Below are 21,068 nucleotides of genomic sequence, written 5' to 3'. Positions count from 1 at the left end.
TGTGAGGGTTAACAGTCTCTAACTACCCCTCCGCCTCCCGTCTCCTTGGCAACTGTACATACAGTTTCATCCCATTCTGCGTCCTGGGAAAGATGCACCAGGCGTCCTCTTTTTTTCCTCCTTCTGAATGGAGGAAACCTCCGTACTAACAAAACTGACCGAAGTCTGGTTCAGGAAACAGGTTTTTGTTTCTAACCTGAAGGTCACGGCTCTGCTGAAGGAGCCGCAGAGCAGCGCTCTTATCTGATGAGTTGATGGCGGGGTACGACAGAGCAACGCTGCAGAAACGGTTCTCTGTCGCCTTCGACCAAACAAAAGCTGACGTTCACCTGAAAATGATTGTTTCTGATTGTTGGATTTTGTTTTTGTGCTCTCACTTTGGTGCAGAAAGAGTTTTACGAGCACTTGAAAATGCGGCACTACATCTTAAAATGATAGAGCGTGAAGGTGGAGGCTGATTATTACTGATCATATCTGCTGGTCAGAGTCTTCGCCCAGATGACAGGATCATTTGTGCTTTTGAAACAATCAACATGAACCAGCGGGTCGTCGTTTTGGTCCTAGTTTGGTGATAAAACCCGCTGAGCTGTTCTTTGTCCAGCTGCAGTGTGGATCGAGGTGTCGCCCGTCATGTGACTGTGTGAAGAATCGCCCACTGCAACATGGTGATAAGCGTCCGCAGCCCGCCCACCCGTTCGGCTGTGATGGGACCCAGCAGTCAGTCAGTCAGTCAGTCAGTCGGCAGCAGCCTGTTATTATGATAATCCTCCAGTGGGGCTGTTATCAGCGTCAGACCTGCACCGACACGAGCGGCTTCACCCAAACTGGGAACAATACACACAGTTTCTCCCAGTTCCACCAGCCAGCCGCCCTGTGGGAAAATACCAGCTTAAAGTCGGTGTGAGCGTCACTGCAACCATCAACAGTCATTAGCTCATGTTGCTGTGTTCATACAGGAACTCATAACAAATAAGAACTCAGTGAAGACGACTGTTTCCCACGGAGCGATGAGGTCATCGTGTTCGCCAAACCAGGAGTTACTGCAGCTTTACTGTGCACAGATTACTAATGGAGGAGTGTACGCTGGTCAGACACTGCTTTGGTTTGAACAGATTGTTTCATCTGCAGGATTTCAACACGTTCTCATCCCAACTCGTCACATATCAATGCGTTGTCAGTGCTGTTCATGTCTACGTGTGATGCGCCAGGTATCCTCCTGCAGAGTTAGGGTTAGGGTCAGTTATGGCGTCAATTTGTTACGTGCATTGTGTCTTTTCAAAATACAGTTTCTGCTCCTTTGATTACGTCATTACTGGCGGCTTATCATGCCGCAGTGAAAGGTGCCTTTTTGTTTCAATGTCTGAAATCTCTGACAAAGCGACAGTATTTGACAACATGGGAACAAGAACAGGCCGAGGATAAAGGCCTGAAGAGGTCAATGTGTTCAGCGTTAGAGCACAAAAACTCTTCCTTTTGTATTTGGTATTTATTCTGTTCTGCCAGTGTTTTGTGGTGAATTGTTAACTTTATATTTGTTAATTATTTTGTTTTGTGTCTGAATAATCCCATAAAGGGTCAGCGGTGCTGAAACGTCCAGACACAAAAATAAACCATTCATTCATTGTTTGGCCTTTTCACACAGAAATGGAAATCATATATATAATCATATATTAAATCACATATATAATCAATCACATACAAACACACTAAAAGATAAATAATTAAAGTCAGAGTCAGCAGTGTGCCGTCACAGTGATCTCAGATCTTTTCACAGTTTAACTATAATCAGTTAATAAATCAATACATCAAAAGGAACGATTGTAAAACCATCAATTAAATTAGCATTTAACCAAAGTGCCACAGCAGCAGCAGCTCTCATTTAATACAGAATAATCACTTATTCATTTATGTTTTCTAACTGTAGAACTTATTTAACTGCTTGTTGTTAAAAGTCATTTTGTGTTTGCAGACTTCATTTAAAGACCAACAGTAGAAAACATAATTAAATTTTACAAACAACTAATAAAAGAGTTCCCTTACTTTAAATGTTCTTTTTAGTGTTTCAAACTGGTGAGATTTTTCTGTAAGACGATAAATGATGTGAAGTGATATGTAAATGTTTTTGATTAATGTGACAGTAGCTAGAGTCTCATGTGTTTCACAGATAACATGTTTAAAAACTAAATGTTTTAAATAAACTAAACAGTGAGAACGCTGCTCTCTTTCTGTTTTTAAAGACATGTTTTCTTGTTTCTCTGCAGGTTGATTGTTGTCATTGTGAATCACTTTGCACAAACGTGTCGGCCATTTTATTTTTGTAGAAAGAATATATATAGAAGTCTAAATTTCTAAAGTCTGGCCTGTTGTGTGTCAGATTTAATGACTCTGATGTCGTCATTACAGTTTGCTCCAAAAGACAGAAAAAAATAACGTGAACTGGAACTGGTTTGATTTGCAAATCTCAGATGTCAGAGTGTCCTTGAACGCACCAACAGGGAGACTTTTCCCAGCAGCCCCTGCTGCTCTGAACTGCATGTTGACCATAATAATAATGTCACTTTAAAAAATGACTAAATTAACATACAGAGGAACAAATGCTGACTGTGATGGATCGTCTCTCTGCAGGCTGATTCTCACACCGATGAAAACAACGGCAGCCTGGAAGGAAAGACGTCAGTGTGAGAACTGAAGGACGATCAGCGGGGACGCCGCACCAATAGTTACCTTTATGATCTGTTGATTAGTTTTTGATAAATTGATTGATTGAGTTTATAAATGATCAGAAAACAGAGTTTTTCTAAAATGACGTCTTTAAATGTTTTTTAGGTTGTTTGATTAAAGATTCAAACGAACAGTTAATAAAAAGTGTCGGCTGAGAGATGAACCGAACAATAATCAGCATAATTATTAAAAACTGTGGTTTGTTCCTTTAAACGTGGCGTGTAATAACTCATGTTGAGGTGCTGACGTGTTCAGTTTGTCCCACTGAACAGTCTGTATTAACATCCAGCTGCTCCTGTTCACTGATGTGAGACATGGCGGCAGCGGTCTATTAGAGTCAGACTCCAGAGGTTTGAGACGACGCCTGCGGGTCTCTGCAGCCTGAACAGGGACAGAAACGTCCTGCTGCTGCTGCAGAGGACAGACGGAGGACAGAATTTTAATCTTTATATTTTTATTTCATCATATGGAGAGGAAACTGAAGAGAAGATTTATTTTGGTGCAGATTTAAATGTTTTGTTTCGGAACATTTGTAGGTTTATTTAGTATTTTTTCTTTATTTATTTGGTTTTATTTTGTTTAATCTTTGATTCTTTGTTAGGTTTATTGTGTCATTTTCTTATGCTGGGTTTATTTTCTATTTATTTTATCAAATTTCTTGTGGGATTCTTGTTTGACTTGGTTTTGTTTGTGTATTTCTGTGTTAAGTTTCTTTAATTTAATCCTAAATGTTTTTCTTGAATTATTTAATAGTCCTTTGTTTCATATTTATTTTTGATGTGTGTTCATTTTCTGTTTTTTAAAATATTTTGTTTAATCTTTAATTATTTATGTTTCTTGTGTCATTTTAGTTTTTTGCTAGTTTTTTTAATCTAATTTTTAATTTCTTTTTTTTTGTTCCACTTTTAACATTTTGTTTTTCTTTTGTCAAATCAATTTCTTCTTAATTTCTTTGTTAGTTTTTTGTTTGTTTTTTTAATTCTCATCACTGGTGTAAATTGGCATCATTTAAAATATATTGTTGTGTTGTTAAATTTAAACGTTTTGTTGTCAGAGACCAAAAACTGTAATCTTTCATTTCTATATTTGTTTGTCAGATTTTCACATTTGTATTTTGTTTCGTTTAATTTTTTTTAATAAAGGTGTTCTTTAATTTTTCAAATTGTTTAAATTAAATGTTTTTGTTTATTTTTTTTTTTTTTTTTTGGGGGGGGGGGGGTTGTTAATCATATCAGTTTGACTTCTCCTTATTTAGAAATGTAATAAACGTGATGATCAGCTGACTGTATGTTGGTGGATGTTTTTGCTTCATATTTAATTTTAAGATAAAATATATATTGTTTTAATTTGAAGGGATTTCTTGCTTCATTACATTAAATATCAAAGAAGAAGAATAAGACGACATTCTGCCGCAACACTAAGACAAACACATGAAGAAGTCGTCCCTTCACACAGATGAACTCCGACTGACTCACTGATTGTCTTTGATTCAATACGACTGAAATTAGCTTCACATTAAAGCAGACGGTTTGACCTTTGACCCCCCCCATTCACACTGATAATAGTTCAGAGCCGCACCAACCAAACCATCTGGCAGGAACACACACACACACACACACACAAACAAACACACACACACACACACACCCCTGAGGCTCCATCAACCATCAATCAGCTCACAGACAGGAATATAAATGAACTGTTTTATCTCAGCTGAACACACACACACACACACACAGTGTGTTTGCCTCTTTATCTCCTGCTGTGTGTCTGTTACTGATTTATTTTTCATTTGTTCATTTTACAGCCTGATTTTTAGATTAGGAGAGTACGGCATCCCGGAGGTGTCATAAAGAGAAACAACAAAAACAACAGCAATAATAATAATAATAATAATAATAATAATAATTGTTGTTGCTGTCAGTTTAGCATAACTTATTATCAGACCCAAAGGTAATCTGCAGATTTTTTAATTGTTTTTTTGCTCATAATGTGATCGACAGTAATCATTTATAATAACAGCTGTTTTTGAACCAAAATAACGTCACACAACTCATTCAAACCTAAAATGAGCTCCAGCAGGCTGAAAGAACGACCGAGTAGATTTTAGAAGAAAACTTGAATCAGAAATTTGATTTAATCCTGAAAATGTCATGAAAACATGTGAAGAACAAACTGTGGGACACACGGCCGTTAAAACTGAAGCTTCAATAGAGAGAACAAACAGTAACATCTGTCAACAGTAAATCTGAGTTCTGACATTTCTTCTCACGACGCCGCTCACTGTGACTTTAATGCTGACTGAATACAGCACATGACACGTATGAAGAGGAGGAGACACTGACGACACTCACATCGATATCCAGATTCTGTACAGACCTGTTCATCACCTGCACGTCATCAGTGTGACTGTGGATCACTTTGTTGTAATGTGGTTTCATTTTGATCTTTGACTGAGATTTATAGATTTGAATCTTTATTTCAGCACACAGAAGTTAAATATTTATCTTGTTCTGCTTTATTCTTATTTAATCTGTTTCTGTGTGAGAACAAACAGTTTTGTTCCTTCAGTGTTCATGAACTTGACAAAGCTTATCCTGAAAAATAAAGTTTCCTTTCCTTTCCTTTAAATTTCCTTCAGTTTGTTTTACAGAATAACAATGTAATAATGTAAAAATTTAATTTCAGTTCATAAAAACTTCATAAATGTCTTCTTCAAACATCCAGCTGAACCAAAGTGCCGAACCAAGAACAAAATATATGATATGATATTAACTCCGGACATGAACCAGCAGAACTCATCACACTGATCAGCTCAGAGGAAACATGAATCATATTTGGACGCAAAAATGGCTGAAAGAAAAAAAAGTCAGACCATGAATCTTCAGATTCTCCCAAAGTTCCAATTTAGTTTGTTTATGAAATAAATAATCATAAATAAATACGAGACTGTTAAAAGTTTAATATTTTTTCATCTTGTTTCTTTTCACAGTAACAAAACATCACTCTGCAAGTTAAAAACTGTGAACACGTGAAACATGAAAATATTAAAAAACTAAAACTCACCAGCTGACAGACGTGATGAATTCGTCATCCTGCAGTTAAAGTGAGGACACACACACACACACACACACACACACACACACACACACACACAGCCTGTCAGGTGTGTGTAAATGCAGATGTTCAGCACATTCCTGCTGTTCAAACACAACACACTGACTGTGTGTGGCAGCGGGGGAGGGGGGGGCAAACAGCGGCCCGCGGCCTCCAACAAACACAGTGGGCGTCCCTACGTCATAGAGTTACGTAATAAACGTAAAGTTCTGGAGGTTAGGTTTAGGAAAGGAACAACCTGGTCTCACTCTGAAGTTGCTGAATACCGGAGCTTGGTCGGTGACGTCTGGCGTCAGACACTGATGAAAGAAAGTCCTCCAGATGTCCGGACTCTTCCCAGCTCCTCCTGGAGGATCCTGATCAGATGTTGAACCACCTCAACATGAAGACCTTGATGACTTCATATTTGGACAGTATGGGGACACCGGGGCCTCCCCTGGAGCCAGACCTGTTTGGGAGCTCGCCAGCGAGCGTCTGGTGGCCGGGCCTTTCATTTTGACGACAGCAGCATGTCGCTACAGTTCTTCCTCTTTGAGTTAGCTGTTAACGGCTAGCTGCTGCTTTTTAAATCTCCCACAGTGGGTCGCACACATAACACGTCGTCAAAACATCACACCTGTGCTGCCCATGATCCCGTTTATACCGACAACTCTGTCCCCTCATTCTATGATTGTGCCTTTCATACAGAGCGGTGAGGTGACATCACAGCCTGAAATTCCCTCCTTGAAGAGGCAGCGTGAGAGGCTGAACAGCAGCTCTAGATGGGAACATTCATGTTTTCATGTTGGCTGCTGTAGTCAGAGAAACGATGACTTGTAACATGAGCCTGTTTTATTCAGTGGTGTAAATCAGGTGTGTTTGTTTCTGAGAAGAAGAGACCTGAGGATAATTCAGCTCCTCAACAATCAACACTGAAGGAATTCTGACCAGAAGTTTCAGATGGTTGTAATCTGTGATCTGTAATCTGTAATCCTCACTGATAGACGACACTAAACCCTCCTGAATCTGACACACTGGATCTTAAAAGTCTTTCATGTTCTCTCCTGTTTGTCTGTAATAAAATGTGTCTGTATGTTTTAGACCGTATGTAACGATGGATATGGCCGCTGTCATCTCGCCCTGGTGACGTCATCGAGAGCGATGGCGGGGCCGTCACATATCTGCGAGCAGGGGCCCATCATCTCACGATCCGCCCACAGATACAGTTGAGATGTACGAACAGAAATAATAACGACAGGCTCTGTTGTTCCTACAGGTTCTCTGTCATCATGTCTGTTCGGACGTTAAACACAGATTATCTTATTTTATGTGTTGTAATAAAACACTCTTTAAAAGTCTTAAATAAAAAACAAGCTGATGACAGTGAATGATGACAAAACTAATGATGCAGATTATTAATGTGTTTCCTGTTTTCAGAGTCAAAGTGTGTGTGAAGGTTTTTTCTTTCTCCTCAGCGCAGCAGTTACTGTGGCAACAAGAGCTGAAGACACACACACACACACACACACACACACACACACACTTTTAACACTTTCATTTCTTTTTTAAAATGTCTTTTCTGTCAGAAACAGAACGTTCGGAGCATGCGGGGACTCTGAGGTTAAAATAAATTAAAAACATAAATTAATTCGTACACTAACGTTCCTCAGTGAGAACATAAACACAAACCTCCTCTTTGTTCTCTTTTGTTCTTTCGTTCAGAAAAGTGTTTTCAGTCTGATGATGAGGAGACAAAGACCCAACACACATATTCTTGTACTTCTATCTTTGTGAGGACCCTCGCTGGAATAATGCATTCCTTGGCCCCTGACCCCAACCTGAACCGTCATGACCAACGGCCTAACCCTGACCCTGACATCAAATCTAAACCCTCACACAGGCCTTTGCAGAAGTGAGGACCGGCCAATATGTCCTCACTTTCTAAAATGTCCTCACTGTGTTGCTAAAATACATATTCTGGTCCTCACTATGTAGCATGTACAAGTAGGCGCACACACACACACAGAGTGTATAGCAGCAATGGGTAAAATTAGTATAATTGTTTTTTGGGGACAAACTCATCATGTGACTGGTTCAAACTGAAACACAACAGCTGTTAGATTCTGATGTCACGAGGTTCAGTCTGTTCTTTTAAAGATCAGTTAAATCTGTTAATACGTGACATCATATTCTGTGATGAGGAAGAGGAAGAAGAAGAACATTTGTTTTCTGTCATCAACACACCGATCAGCCAAAACATTCAAACCACTGACAGGTGAAGAGCTTTTGATCGTCTTGTTACAGTAAGATGTTCTGCAGAGAAACCTTTAGTCCTGATGTTCACGTGGACGACACCTGACGCTCCACCAAGAGCTCAAGTCTCCCCAAACCACAATGTGATCCATCGTCTGTGGGTCGTGCTGGTATGCCACCTCACAACCTACAGGACTCAAAGGATCCTTCACCAACGCCACAGTGCCAGACACCACAGGACACCACCAGAGGACCTGTGACCATGACTCGATGGATCAGAGATAAGTCCAGACCAAAGAGGGACGTCTGGGATCCTCCTGATCAGCCACCAATCAGCTGACCTGACCGCCGGGCGTCAGATGGATGGTGAAATGTGTTGTAAAGATAAACATACATCTATCTATCATGTAAATACATAGAACCTGTATTTTCAGTGATTTAAGTCAGTAAGGAAACTGTTGTACTTGATTCCATTTAAAGGTTAGCCATAGACCTTTTCATGGGCCCCCCATGGCCTTGGGCCAAGATCATCTGTACCCTTGGGACTGGTTCGACGTAAAACCGTCTCATGGTGGAGCGAACTGAGACAAAGACACGCCCACTGCTGATCAAGATGATTAAACTCCAGTAAATATTTCATGCTCATCATGTAGCTCCATTCATCTGCTTCATCTCTACATCTCACTGTCAAAGCCAAAGAGAATAAATTAGTTTCCCAAAAATGTTGAACTGCTCCTTTAAAGGTTAACCTTAGCTCAACGAGCTCGTTATCAAATATCTCAGATCTCTGAATTTTAAAATCCTGTTCATGTTTTGACTGATGAGGACACAGAGAGCTCAGAGAGCAGAGTTTAAAGTAAAATAAACCTTGTTAAAACACATATTAAATATTCATTTATTGGAATTTAACAGCATCAAAAGTCGTTAAAAAGATGTACACAAATATTTAAGAAAATAAATTACCAAATACTTTAACAGTTAATAAAAAACAACTCGAGTTACGTTCATCAAAAACGAGACACTGTCTGCTTCGCAGTGTTTCAGTCACACAACAAAAAGTATAAATACAAAAACTCAAAAGTCTTTTTGATTCGATCCAGCAGCGCCGAACGTTTTTCCTCCAAACTGCTTTTGTCAAGAAAATATCTGTTGAACAGAAAACTACACAAAAAGAAGTAAATAAACTGTACACGAAATACATTTACAGCACAAACACGACGACACGACGCTAAAAAACACTGACGCGTTCGTTCAGGCAGCCGAGTGCAGCAAATCACTGAAGAGTCCGACGTTTGTCTGTTTCTGACTCCTGGAACCAAAAATCCTCGTCTGACAGGAAGAGACGTCCCGTCAGCGAGAGATGAGAACTGAAATGTAAAATAAGTTTCCATAGATCCATCAGGCTTGTAGCTTCATCCAGGAAATGTAGTCCAGTTAAAAACAGTACTGAGCTGCAGATACTTGTGTTTTGAAGTTTTTGAGGTCACTCGTGATTTTTGAGTCTTTGGTCCTTTGAAAACGATTAAATCCACCGTGTGATTTCTAATGTTCAAACAGAAAAGTTTTTAAAGTCTTTAAAGTTCCCACGAACAAAGAAACAAATTTCCTCAAAGTGGTTTGTGGATTAACTCCAGTTTTCACCCTGACACACGAACGAAGCTTCTGGAGTCTGCTGACAGAGTTTTGGAGCCACTGGGAGGAAAAAAACATTTCAGGATAAAGTCGAAATATTTTGATGAAAAAGTTGAAATTTTGTAAAACAAGAAAGAAGTCTGACTTTTTTTTAAAAATAAAATAAAAAAAAAAAAAAATCTCAGTATTATAAGAAAAAGAAGAAATTGTGATGTTTCAAGAATAAAATCAATTTAAAAAAGAAAAAAAAAGTATTTTTGTTACTTTCAGGAGAAATGTCAGATTTTTGGAAATAAAATTCATCATGTTAAGTTAATAGAGTCTTGCAGGAGTCCTACAACCTGGAAATGAGTTAGCATGTTAGCACTTCCTGTTTCCTGGTCTTTAAGTGTGTTTTGGTTCGACGTCTGAAATAAGGTCTGTGAATGAGTTTCATTTTATAAAAAATAAAAATGTCATTTTAGGAGGAAAAAAGTTAATTTCAGAGAAAAAGTTGTGATGTTTCCAAAAAAGATTTAAATCAAAATTTTATGTGAAAAACATTTCAAGATTTTTTGAGAATAAAATTCACCCTTAATAAAGCTGAGGCCAATAAAGGTGCATTTTTAGGGGAAAGTGTTGATATTTCAAAAATAAACTAATTTTCTTTTCTTTCTTTTTTTTGAGAAAAATGTAAAAGTCAAAGAACTGTACTCATCAATAATGATATTTTTTCTTTTTGTAAAATTATATTTTTATTCCAGTAAAATAACTTTTCTCTCAAAGTTATGTTTTTTTTTTGGAACTTTTTTGTTTGAATGTTTTGATTTCATTTTTTAAATCTGTCACAGTTGAGTTTAATCAAACTGTGTCTGTTTTTACCTTTCAGTGTAAAAATCTCTGCCGCAGTCATCCATTCACTGTGATGTGATTTGTGTTGTTGATTTATTTCAGGAGCTTTAATGTCAAATGACGCAGAGAACGTTTAAAAGAAGAAGAATCTGAAATGCTTGAATAACACTTTAGGAGCCAGCGTCTCCTTTCACTTCACATCTCCAGAAAGTTGTGACGCTGACTGATCCGGTGTCACAGTGCGCTGGACTTCATCTACTGGAAGAAACTTCATTTGTTTCCAGAGGTAGAAATGAGCCAATCAGACGGCATGATATTCCAAATGTTTTAGATGAGATTTATTCCAGACGTGTGAGGTCTTGTAGCGGTGACAGTTAGCTCATCAGTCGGCCGTGTGTTCGTGTTCATGTCCGTATGAATCCTTCATGATGAGTTGATTCATGAGAACTTCCAGGTGATGGAGGACAGACAGTTCTGGCGTCAGTCTCCTCCATGTTGGCACGTTAGCTTTAGCCCTGTAGCGTGGGAACAGCGGCCTTCTGTGCGGCCAGCACGCTGTCGTAGAAACAGTCCTCGTTGATCATGGAGCTCATGCTCTGAACGCTGAAGTCTCTCTCCAGCAGGCTGCTCAGGTCCAGCACTTCTCCAGGACTTCGCTTCAGACTGGAGCTCCACCTCTTCTCCTTGTCGCTCTGAGACGCCGCTGCTCCTCGCTCCGCCTCCTCCTCGGTGAAGTTGAGCCGCTGCAGCTGAGCCTCCAGCTCGCTGGTCAGGGAGCAGAGTCTGGTCCTCTTCCCTGCAGGGTCGGAGGCGGCGTGGCTCGGCAGCAGAGGCTCTGAGCAGGTGTCACCCAAGACGGATCTGCCGTCGGGTCGGCAGCTCTCCTCCGGCTGGTGGTGATGGTGATGATGATGATGATGATGATGATGATGAGTCGTCCTCTGGGTGTCAGAGCGACATCGCTGCTGCCTCCTCCTCCAGGAGCTGCTCCTCTCTGCCGTCGACAGCCTGGTCCTCCTCAGGGAGCCGGCGGGCGCTCGGTCTCTGAGGAGGGAGCGCAGAGCTCGCAGCACGCTGGCCTTCGTCTCCAAACCACTGAAACACAAACACAACAGCACGCACAGCGCCGAGTAATTTATTATTTACATTATTAATTCATCAGCTGACTAAAAGACATCAGGAAACAGTGACATCACAGAGGTCCAGAGTCAAATGTGACGTTGTCAGATGTTTTGTCCAAAACTCAAATATATTAAATTCACTGTGATGTCATTTAGAAAAACTGAAACTTCTCACAGGACGAAATGATTCAAAACAAGTGACTGATTATTAAAGTAGTGTCCAATGAATCATCTGTCAGCTACTGATCAACTATCAAACTGAACTTAACTCCAACATGAAAACCTTTAAACTGAGTCCAACATAATGATAATAATAATAATGATAATAATAATAATAATAATAATAATAATGATGTGATCAAACAGATTGATTATGAATAATAAAACGTTTTTACCTGCTGCAGAGCTGAAACACCGTCTCTGGTCGTCCCTCCACCTCCGACCTGCAGTGAACCAGCTCCCACACACACTCATTCTCTGAGCCTGAAACACAAATATTCAATAACTGACCTCAGTAAAAGTACACACACACACACAAACACACACACACACACACACACACAGACTTCATGTGTCAGGTCACAGACTCAGTATCTGCAGCGCCTCCTGCTGGACACTCACAGACAGACAGTTTCTGCTCTTATTGTGAAAAAGGTCAAACTCCTGTGAGGCGTTCAGGTGACTGATGAACATGAATATTCCACTAACACTCATGTTCTCATGCAGCCGTGCTGATTAACGTGTCAATGGTCACGTCAGAATGTAAACTGGAGCTGCTGGTCATTTTGCTTCTTTGCAACAGTTCATTCATTCATTCAGTCACCTTCAGAAAGTCGGTGCTGTGATATTTAAACAAAACCATGTCTAACAGTCCGTGTGTTGGACATGTGTCTTTACCCCACAGCCTGACAAACTGTTGGTGAGTTGGGTTGTTTACAGTGTTGTTTACAGCATCTCCATGACAACGCACAGAGCTGACTGTAAACAAACAGGAAGCTGTGTGTCGCAAACTGCAGGAAAAACATCAGCTGAGATGAATGTTCTGAATAATGCTGCTAAAACCTGATTTATATGAATCACATCCAACATGTGCTCATCAGAAAGTCTTATTCAGAAAATCCAAACACAGTCTGTTTGTTTACACGACTCAGATCAGATTCAGAACAACAGCAGAATATTAATGTTCATGTTCATGTGCTCACTGAGAGATTCACTGACCTGTGATGTTGGCCGGTCGCACCTGAACCGCTGAAACTGGGATTAACCAGCGGAACCTGAAGGGGTCCAGATCAGATGAGCGAGAGCCGGTCTGTCCAACAGAAAACAAACTTTATCAGTTATTAATATTTCATAATCAGGGGACACTGAACCTGCTGCAGGTGACGTGAACCTGTCATTTAACTCAGCTCAGTTTTATTTACAAAGTCCAGTGTGACACAGCACATAACTTAACCCTACGACACCCGTGTGTGTCCTCAGAGCCTCACAGCTCAGCAAAATGTCACCATGTGGTGAAACAGGTATGAGAGCAGTGAGGCGTTCAAGAACATCAGAAAACTTCCAGTGTGGACATGACCACGATATGATACTATCACAATACTGAAGTCATGATACAATATTAATATAATTTTAAATGTCCTGTGACATGCTGTAATTTATCAGCCTTATGATTGGTTGTCTGACTCACAGCAGAGTGAAAACACAAAACACAGCTGATTTTATTATTCTGGGAGGCTACCAGAGATTTAATCTGTATCTGAAATTAAAAATAAAAAAACTTCAGTACTTGGCGTCCATGTATTGAAACAAATACAAAACAATTTTTTACACTTCCTGTTCAAGGCGGGAACATCACACTGTTATTAAGCCTCGCCATTCTGTATAAACGGTACGAACGTGGAACGGAGGGACAGAGTTGTGTTGTTTCTGAGCCGGAGACGGAGCGATCATGGACGTGTGCCACCCACCACAGGAGATCTAAAAAGCAGCTGTTAACAGCAGCTAACTCAAAGAATAAGAACAGAGGCTGTTAGCAGTTAGCAGCTAACTCAAAGAAGAAGAACAGCAGCTGTTAGCAGTTAGCAGCTAGCTCAAAGAAGAAGAACAGAGGCTGTTAGCAGTTAGCGACTAACTCAAAGAAGAAGAACAGCGGCTGTTAGCAGTTAGCGGCTAACTCAAAGAAGAAGAACAGCGGCTGTTAGCAGTTAGCAGCTAACTCAAAGAAGAAGAACAGCGGCTGTTAGCAGTTAGCAGCTAACTCAAAGAAGAAGAACAGCGGCTGTTAGCAGTTAGCGGCTAACTCAAACAATGAGGTCAAGGAGCTCCTAACCCTCCGAGCAGAGGACGAGATCAGCCGCCATGTAACAGGGACGCTAAATGATTGTTATTGAAGCAATTATTTATGAAGTGCTGTCGATGTGTATATTACATGTCACGCCTGTCATGCATCTTTTGCTTCTGTGATGTCATAGAGCTGTCTAAAATCACACATTGGAGTGACCTGATGCTGACGTCGTTTGGTTGTTTTAAACCTGAAATTGTTGCACGTCTAAAAATAAATATGACCTCACATTTTGTCAGTCATGTTTGCACACAGAGTCTGAAACTTTTGTCCGTCATTACAATTTTTGGAACAAATTAAATTTCCTGCATTTTTTGCCTCTGTGGTGCCAAATGAAAGATGGGGAGGAAGTGATGTCACTCAGATAGGTAACTCCAGTGGAAACGTGTCTTTTCATTTTGTCATGTGATGTGAATTTTTACAACAAATAAAACAATAACACACATCGGACTCAATGTGTGAGGTTTCTGTTCATAAAGACGGATAAATAAATCAATAAATCAATAAGACAGGAGTGGAAGGTGTCGGCTGCAGCTCATCACTCCTGCTCTTTAACAAGATGTCTCCAAAATGTCCAAATATGGACTTCTGTCCTTTTGTGAAACTGAACCTGCATGTTGGGTTCACTGGGACGTGGAAACAAATCTGATTAATCTCAGACTGATGGATCCTTTAGTAACAACATGTCTCTGCAGCTGGTTTATAAAGTTCTGAAGTGAAACCAGCGTCTGTGTGGAGGGACGGGGGTTTGAGACGAAGCTCAGCAGGAACACGGAGGACATAGTGTTCACATGTAAAACCTTCTTCTGTGTAAAAACACCTGGAGATGGTTTGTGCAGAGGAAGACTCACCATCCTCTTCTTCATCTTGCTGTTCTCTCGGTAAACCAGGATGACGGCTCGTTTGAACACTGAGGACACAACAGGAGGACACACACCGTTACTCACACACTCACACTTGTCTACACACACGCAGAGCGATCAGAGCGTGAACGCACCGAACAGCGTGAGCTCAGGTTCTTTCCTCAGTCGACCCAGAGAGGGCAGCGGGTTCAACCACACCACTGACGAGTGCACCAGGAACTCCCCCATCGAGATCTCCGTCACCTGCAGGGGACAGATCGATGACTGCAGTCCGACAGGAAACACTGAGCATGTGTGTGTGTGTGTGTGAGTGTGTGTGTGTGTGTGTGTGTACCTGTTTGTCAGGTGAGCTCTGCTCCGCAGCCAGCTGGTCGAACACGCAGCCGTAATCCTCGTAGATCTTCTGCATCTCGTTGATGTGAGTCGCCACCTTCTCCATCGCTCGCAGCGCCTCTGTGTGGACAGCAGGGGGATTACAGTCAGCAACACACACACACACACACACACAGAGTCATTTACATAACAAAATCATATATTTATTTATCTAAATAAGTAGAAACATTAATACCTCTACAGGTGATCATTACAGCTACCTGTCAGGTGTGTGTACCTGTGAGGTGTGTGTGTTCGGGGCTTTCAGGGTCAGTCAGAGACACCAGCTCTCTCAGCAGCAGTGGATACTTCAGGACCCTCTGAACCGGTTTGATCAGGTACGACTCCAGAGACGACGAGTGCTGATTGGTCGGATTCCTGGCCTCCAGGAAGTGTTTGAAGGCTCCGTCTGTCTTCGCTGTGAGAGATGAACACAAACATCGGTTTATTTCAGACTCAGATCATCATCAGAGACTGTGAGGTTGTGTTCAGGTGCAGTGGGACAGATGACACTCGCCTCTCTCCAGGACCTTCTGCACCTTGATGTGGTTGGCACAGAAGCCGCTGTAGTGTTTGAAGTGGTCGGCGTAGTAAAGAAAAGATCCTCCGAGTGAGAAGAGGAGTTTCTTTGAACAAAGAGAGACAAAGATTTAAAACCTCTGCTACGACAGGTCGGACTGAATCTGTGATGTCACTGCTGAGTCGTTACCTTGAACTGTGCAGGTGTTTCCAGGTGACTGAAGTTGGGACAGGAAGCGATTCTCTCCTCCAGCGTCTGAAGGAAAACTCTCTGGAAGTCCAACATCTCCGGCAGGCTGCCGAACAACGCCTCCATCTGAGGGAGAGACGCTGCGTTCAGAGACACACAACAGTGTGTGTGCGTGTGCGTGTGTGTGTGTGTGTGTGTGTGTGTGTACCTCTTCTTTACTGAGGAAGGTTTCCTTCTGCAGCGGAGTCAGGTAGACGTCAAACAGACAGACCAGGTCCTGACAGAGACGAGAGCAGGTCATCGTCACAGCTCAGATACACAACAACAGTATCAGTTGTATTTCTGCAGCATCAGCGGCACTGACTGACCTTGACGTAGGACTTCTCAGTGTCGACCAGTTCCTGGATGACTTTCCGCAGATGCTGACACACACTCAGGTGGGCGGGGCTTGCGGGCTGCAGGCCGCCCTCTCGGCTGTAGGGATTTCTGGGGACGTCGGCCTCCTCCGCCGGGCCTTCTGGGAAGGTCTGGTACAGAGTGTGAACACACTCCACGTTCTGAGGACAAAGTCAAACCAGAGTCAAACCATTTAAAAGACATTCTTGTCGACGCTTCGCCTCAGACCTGCCAACATTCTCAGGTCTGAGGCGGCGAACGTTCAGACCTGAGAACGTTCGGCTCAGACTGACTGAAGAGATGAACATGAGGAAACACAGACAGACGTTGCAGCAGTGTTCTCAGTTTGACCCTGGACGAGGTGTTCACTGGCCAACCAGCCGCCTCGTTCATCATCATAATCTGAAGAGTCAGACTGATAAACTGCACACGCTCAGACGACGCCTCACGTTCACACAGCGAGACAACACCGACATGTACGACTGTAACAAGGGTTCATTAAACGCAACACGGGCCTCACAGACAGACAGACAGACAGACAGACAGACAGACAATATACCAGCAGGACGAGGCCCTCGGCCGGCTGCCGGCAGCTCAGGCAGCAAGCCGTCTCGTCCAGCAGCTGCTCCACTAGCCCGACAGCAGGGAACACCTCCCCTCCCTCCCCCTCCTCCTCCTCCTCTTCCTCCTCCAGCATCTCCTCGTCCTCCTCCAGCGGCAGCACCCAGCACAGAGCACCCATGTTCAGAGAGCAGGAGGTCGGGGAGGCCTCAGCCGGGGTCAGAGGTCGCCTCCGGGAGCCGTCTGGTAGAAACAACATCTACGAGCTCTCTGCGTTCCTCCGAGCAGACGCCATTAATCCACCTCAGGTCAGACTTTACACACAAACACTGCTGCAGGTGTAAGCCGGGATTATCAGCCTGATCACAGGTCATGTGACACAGTAGGTGTCTGAGCTTCAGGGAGCACAGGAGGATTGTGGGAAAAGATTTCAGCAGTTTGAGTGAAGTAAACACACAGACTGTGACATCATCAGGACAGCTGGTCCTCTCACTGACAGGAAGTTACACTGTTCCTTCTGCTGCACAACAAAGTTCCACCTGTTTCACCTGTGACTCCTTCAAACAGCTCCGTCACAGCACTGATGGTGTTCAACACTGGAGATGGAGTCTGACACAGGGAGAACATGTCAGAGCACCTGGAGGAAACCCACGCTGACACAGGGAGAACATGTCAGAGCACCTGAAGGAAACCCACGCTGACACAGGGAGAACATGTCAGAGCACCTGGAGGAAACCCACGCTGACACAGGGAGAACATGTCAGAGCACCTGGAGGAAACCCACGCTGACACAGGGAGAACATGTCAGAGCACCTGGAGGAAACCCACACTGACACAGGGAGAACATGTCAGAGCACCTGAAGGAAACCCACACTGACACAGGGAGAACATGTCGGAGCACCTGAAGGAAACCCACACTGACACAGGGAGAACATGTCGGAGCACCTGAAGGAAACCCACGCTGACACAGGGAGAACATGTCAGAGCACCTGGAGGAAACCCACGCTGACACAGGGAGAACATGTCAGAGCACCTGAAGGAAACCCACGCTGACACAGGGAGAACATGTCAGAGCACCTGAAGGAAACCCACACTGACACAGGGAGAACATGTCAGAGCACCTGGAGGAAACCCACGCTGACACAGGGAGAACATGTCAGAGCACCTGAAGGAAACCCACGCTGACACAGGGAGAACATGTCAGAGCACCTGGAGGAAACCCACGCTGACACAGGGAGAACATGTCAGAGCACCTGGAGGAAACCCACGCTGACACAGGGAGAACATGTCAGAGCACCTGGAGGAAACCCACACTGACACAGGGAGAACATGTCAGAGCACCTGAAGGAAACCCACACTGACACAGGGAGAACATGTCGGAGCACCTGAAGGAAACCCACACTGACACAGGGAGAACATGTCGGAGCACCTGAAGGAAACCCACGCTGACACAGGGAGAACATGTCGGAGCACCTGAAGGAAACCCACGCTGACACAGGGAGAACATGTCGGAGCACCTGGAGGAAACCCACGCTGACACAGGGAGAACATGTCGGAGCACCTGGAGGAAACCCACACTGACACAGGGAGAACATGTCAGAGCACCTGGAGGAAACCCACGCTGACACAGGGAGAACTTGTCAGAGCACCTGGAGGAAACCCACGCTGACACGGGGAGAATTTGTCAGAGCACCTGGAGGAAACCCACGCTGACATGGGGAGAATTTGTCAGAGCACCTGGAGGAAACCCACGCTGACACAGGGAGAACATGTCGGAGCACCTGGAGGAAACCCACGCTGACACAGGGAGAACATGTCAGAGCACCTGGAGGAAACCCACGCTGACACAGGGAGAACATGTCAGAGCACCTGGAGGAAACCCACGCTGACACAGGGAGAACATGTCAGAGCACCTGGAGGAAACCCACGCTGACACAGGGAGAACATGTCAGAGCACCTGGAGGAAACCCACGCTGACACAGGGAGAACATGTCAGAGCACCTGGAGGAAACCCACGCTGACACAGGGAGAACATGTCAGAGCACCTGGAGGAAACCCACGCTGACACAGGGAGAACATGTCAGAGCACCTGGAGGAAACCCACGCTGACACAGGGAGAACATGTCAGAACACCTGGAGGAAACCCACGCTGACACAGGGAGAACATGTCGGAGCACCTGGAGGAAACCCACGCTGACACAGGGAGAACATGTCAGAGCACCTGGAGGAAACCCACGCTGACACAGGGAGAACATGTCAGAGCTGCCTCCACAGACTGGTCACGTTTCAGTTCCAGTTTAAACCCAGTATGAGTCCAGACTCACGTGGAGCCGTCGCAGGAGACAAAGCTTCAAATCTGCATGTTTCTGCAAAGAAGCTTCAGACTCTAAAACATGGATGCTTCACACACAGAAGATCTATACAATCAGCAGTTTCCAATTCAGTATCTGACCAAATGTCTCCCCTTCTGTTCCTGAGATATGATGTTAAAACATGGTGATGTCACAGTCAAGCTGACCTTTGACCTTTTGACCTTCATTATTTGACCCTGTTAGACACGACAGAAGATGAAGAGTTCAAACAGACATGAAGAGCAGCCTCTCACCTCTCTCTGCAGCTCAGCGTCCTCTGATGGTTTTGATGAAACGTTGTCACAAACAGGAAGTGGGACGCCGTGTGGAGGATCTGTGGAGTCAGCATCAGGTTCAACATGAGTTTTACTGTCTGTGTCAAAGTTATGTCACTGTAAAGACCTTCTTCCTGAACGTGACCTCTGACCTCTGACAGGTGAGTTCAGTCACACTAACACATCATCATCACTGAGAATAAATCATCAGCAGTTTACCCAGAATCCTCTGGGGCTGTATCCTCTGCTCTGCAGCTCTAACTGTGTCTGACTGAGCATCGACCGCCCTTCACAATAAAAGACTTTTCAAACTAAAAGCTCCTCTGGGAGCTGCAGGTGCCTTCAGGCGCTGCAGGAAACTGGAGCTCCTTTATCAAATACTGACGGTGTCGTGTTGAACAGCTGAAGGAGTCTGAGACACATCATCTGTGACATCATCTGAGTGTCCCTGTACTTCCTGTCTGCTTCACTGTCACTGTCAAATCTGCTGTTAAAGTTCAGAACATAAACCGATGGACTGTGTGTGTGTGTGTGTGTGTGTGTGTGTGCGGTACCAGTATTGGAGCCAGGGTGGAGGTCCGGTGGCGCCGGCGGCTGGCAGAGCTCGGCGGCCTCCTCGTGTCTCCTGAGCAGCAGCTGCAGCTTCTGGTGGCTGAAGAGACTCTGCATCAGGTCCAGGTCCAGACCGGACACCACGGCGCCATTCACAGCCAGGACCTCGTCCCCCGCCCTGAGGCCTGATGGGAAACAGACACATTAACACAGGAGTTAAGCCTTTATTAATGAAAGGTGACACAGTGTGACTCCAGGTGATTTAAAGACATAACATAAACAGGAAGTGTCTGTGTGGTCCTTCACAATAAAGCTCCATCACAAACTCTGGACTGGTTTTATCTTCTGTCTCTTTGTTTCAGGTCGAACTCAGAAACAAAGAGACAGACTCGTGGCTGCCCCCTGCTGGCAGACAGGAGTTACTTCAAATGCTTCATCTCATACTTGTGTCCTCACCAACACTGTCTCATCACATGTGACACTCTGAGCTGCTGATATAAAGCCAACTGTCCCTTTAAACAGAAACATTCAGACCTTCTCTGGCCGACAGTCCCAGCGCGTCGACCTCACTGACGAAGACGCGACTTTTCCCCGCTCCGTCCACGTGACCCGTCACCGCAAAACCTGCACCATCAAAGTGGAGACACAACGTCTGTTAGTTTGTTGTTATGAAACCAAAGACATGAGAACTAATGAAACACACTGCTCCTCTGTGTTTCCTCCACGCCAGGAGATCAACAGTTAAGATCCTTCATCCTGTCGTCTTCATCAGATACGAGACACGTCTCCTGCTGACTGTTCTCATGTGTTGTGATCACAGCAGAGGACGGTTTGAAGCCTCTGAGGACAAAGACGTCATAAAGACGTCTCTTCTTCACACCGGCACAGGTGTGGATCTCAGGAGGGACACGTCTCCCTCAGTGTTTAGAACTCCCAGCTTTTCCCCACAGCAGTAAGGACCCTGAACGCCTCTCACCAAAACTGACAGTCAGCT

The 21,068-nt window shown here is 43.8% G+C and overlaps 1 protein-coding gene across 3 annotated transcripts in view; it reads right to left on the bottom strand.

The window, feature by feature from the left end:
* Positions 1 to 8,948: 8,948 nt before the first annotated feature.
* The window catches only part of tiam2b (TIAM Rac1 associated GEF 2b), a 62,210-nt gene continuing 50,090 nt past the window's right edge, over positions 8,949 to 21,068 (bottom strand). For 2 of the 3 annotated variants that reach the window (XM_033648526.2, XM_078173637.1), the window contains 14 exons: positions 20,609 to 20,698; positions 20,077 to 20,259; positions 19,502 to 19,581; positions 16,308 to 16,496; positions 16,148 to 16,216; positions 15,940 to 16,065; positions 15,748 to 15,856; positions 15,469 to 15,648; positions 15,193 to 15,311; positions 14,993 to 15,101; positions 14,847 to 14,905; positions 12,873 to 12,963; positions 12,050 to 12,137; positions 8,949 to 11,628 (listed from right to left, as the gene is read on the bottom strand). In XM_033648526.2, coding sequence (XP_033504417.1) covers positions 11,043 to 11,628; positions 12,050 to 12,137; positions 12,873 to 12,963; positions 14,847 to 14,905; positions 14,993 to 15,101; positions 15,193 to 15,311; positions 15,469 to 15,648; positions 15,748 to 15,856; positions 15,940 to 16,065; positions 16,148 to 16,216; positions 16,308 to 16,496; positions 19,502 to 19,581; positions 20,077 to 20,259; positions 20,609 to 20,698 — 2,078 coding nt within the window. In that variant the 3' untranslated portion in view covers positions 8,949 to 11,042. The remainder of the gene's footprint in view (positions 11,629 to 12,049; positions 12,138 to 12,872; positions 12,964 to 14,846; positions 14,906 to 14,992; positions 15,102 to 15,192; positions 15,312 to 15,468; positions 15,649 to 15,747; positions 15,857 to 15,939; positions 16,066 to 16,147; positions 16,217 to 16,307; positions 16,497 to 19,501; positions 19,582 to 20,076; positions 20,260 to 20,608; positions 20,699 to 21,068) is intronic. The other variant, XR_013493116.1, reaches the window with a different exon arrangement.

The sequence above is a fragment of the Epinephelus lanceolatus genome, chromosome 13 (genome assembly GCF_041903045.1).
Source record: "Epinephelus lanceolatus isolate andai-2023 chromosome 13, ASM4190304v1, whole genome shotgun sequence".
In the NCBI taxonomy this organism is placed as follows: domain Eukaryota; kingdom Metazoa; phylum Chordata; class Actinopteri; order Perciformes; family Serranidae; genus Epinephelus; species Epinephelus lanceolatus.
This window is presented reverse-complemented; position numbering and strand designations above follow the sequence as displayed.